This window comes from Oncorhynchus tshawytscha, linkage group LG28 (assembly GCF_018296145.1).
Source record: "Oncorhynchus tshawytscha isolate Ot180627B linkage group LG28, Otsh_v2.0, whole genome shotgun sequence".
Taxonomy (NCBI): Eukaryota; Metazoa; Chordata; class Actinopteri; order Salmoniformes; family Salmonidae; genus Oncorhynchus; species Oncorhynchus tshawytscha.
The window spans coordinates 42,211,480-42,213,436 of record NC_056456.1 but is presented as its reverse complement, the minus strand read 5'-3'; the positions used below and the strand labels follow the sequence as shown (position 1 = coordinate 42,213,436).

Genomic DNA, 1,957 nt, shown 5'->3' with positions numbered 1-1,957 from the left:
GTCCAAGACTGCCATAAAGGAAGGCTTGAGAGAGTTGGTCCTGGAGTACAAAAGACAAAGGACTCTGAGGTATATTGAAAAACAAAAAGTATTACCAGAAAAAGTGTCTGCTTTTATTAATGGACTCCAGCAGAAGAAGATTAATGGATACTCGGCAGAATTTATTAATTAGCGGAATTTAATAATTATTTATTAATGGATAGTTAGCAGAAGAACACGGGAGGTTCTTCATGGATAGATTTTACGCATGGGCTAGAAGGTGTCCATAACCATTTAGGTTAAGACATAAACGCCAGTGTTTTTAGCTTCACTATAGCAGGATATTATTCAACAAGATAGGTGCATTTAATATTTTACAACAGACTATAAAGTCAAATTATTCAAGGAAACAAGCACTGAGTGGCCAAGTGCGAACAATAGAGCGTTCTGCGTAATGACCCGCGTTCATGTACGTAACAATGCTCAGGAATGGATCCATTCTAAAAATGTTGAACAGCAAAGTTTGTACTTGAGGGGAAGGCGAGTGTCCGACCACAACAATGTCGGATAGCGACGAAGACCACACCGAAGGCGAGGATAACGTTTTTCTCAACCTGGTCGCGCGTGTCATCCGGAAACCGCTCTACCGGTTTCCAGGGCAGTGGGGTCACGAGACCTACGAGCCACGGATCTACAGAAGTCTGGGTACCATCCTACGGAACGCGACCTCGGAAGAATTCGATGCTTTTATAATGGACTTTATTGATTTTGCGCGGACGGCTCATGCGCGCCTGGACATGCAGTTCTACATGGAGTTCATTAACGTGTGCACCAATACCATCCTGCACTGGGTGTTTGCGCGCAGGCGCAGCGCCGACATAGTCCGGAAGCTGATGGAGAGGACGTCGGTGTTTCTGCAGGACCAGCCTAACAACCTGTCCATAGCATGGAGGTAAAAAAAAATAAAAAAACGTATTTACATTTTTTTAATTTTATTGTTTTACCATAAAACTCTGATAAAACTGTCAACTCTAAATGTAGGCCTAATTTAATTTCACAACCACCTGAGCCATCCAGATCCAGCCAGACCTCTTGGCAGAGACTGTAATAGTACAGTATCCTCCAATACATGAAAACACTAGTAATCACACTGGTGATAGTCAGGTTATAGGAGAACGTGGTAAAAATGGTCCTACAGCTGGTGTAGCTTATTAGTGTTGGACCGGAATAAAAGCCTACATCATCAGTAGGGACACAAACCCCTTCTCTTTTTTTTCTTTTATTTTAATAGGCAAGTCAGTTAAGAACAAATTCTTATTTTCAATGATGGCCTAGGAACAGTGGGTTAACTGCCTGTTCAGGGGCAGAACGACAGATTTGTACCTTGTTAGCTTGGGGATTTGAACTTGCAACCTTTCGGTTACTAGTCCAACGCTCTAACCACTAGGCTATCCTGCCGTCCCAGGTGTTTCACACCCATCTACAGCCCCAGCCCCATGGGCGGGGTGACCCCACTGATGTTCGTGGCCCAGAACAGGCAGTGTGAAGTGCTGAAGGTGTTGCTGCAGTATGGGATGCTGGAGAAGGAGAGGAGACCCACCTACATCATCATCTCTGTCCTGTTTAACCCCCCGAGACTGGAGGCGCTGGATGAACGCTGTCACGCCACCGTCACCAGGGAACTCAGGGACTGTATGGCTCTCTGCTTCAGGGTGCTCAGCCATGTATCCATGTCTGATATAGAGGTCAGTTTAAACACACACACACACACAATTTAATTTCCATCACAGATATAGAGATCAGTGGACTACAGTAGAACAAAACAAGCAACACTTGTTCTTGTGTAGAAGGTGAGGTATGAGGTAAAGCAGACAGTTTAAAGCTAATAGGAGAAAGACACAATCACACACTAAAGCTGGTTATTGATGTCCCTCGTTACAGATGCAGATTGTGTACGGTCGTAAGCCCCTGATTGAAG

At 44.5% G+C, this 1,957-nt stretch overlaps 1 protein-coding gene across 1 annotated transcript in view; it reads left to right on the top strand.

Annotated features, from left to right (window-relative positions):
* Positions 1-376: 376 nt before the first annotated feature.
* The window catches only part of LOC112226427 (ankyrin repeat and SOCS box protein 17), a 1,891-nt gene continuing 310 nt past the window's right edge, over positions 377-1,957 (top strand). Inside the window, exons 1-3 of the mRNA XM_042307618.1 lie at positions 377-931; positions 1,445-1,724; positions 1,921-1,957. The exon at positions 1,921-1,957 is cut by the window's right edge and continues 310 nt beyond it. Coding sequence (XP_042163552.1) covers positions 540-931; positions 1,445-1,724; positions 1,921-1,957 — 709 coding nt within the window. The 5' untranslated portion in view covers positions 377-539. The remainder of the gene's footprint in view (positions 932-1,444; positions 1,725-1,920) is intronic.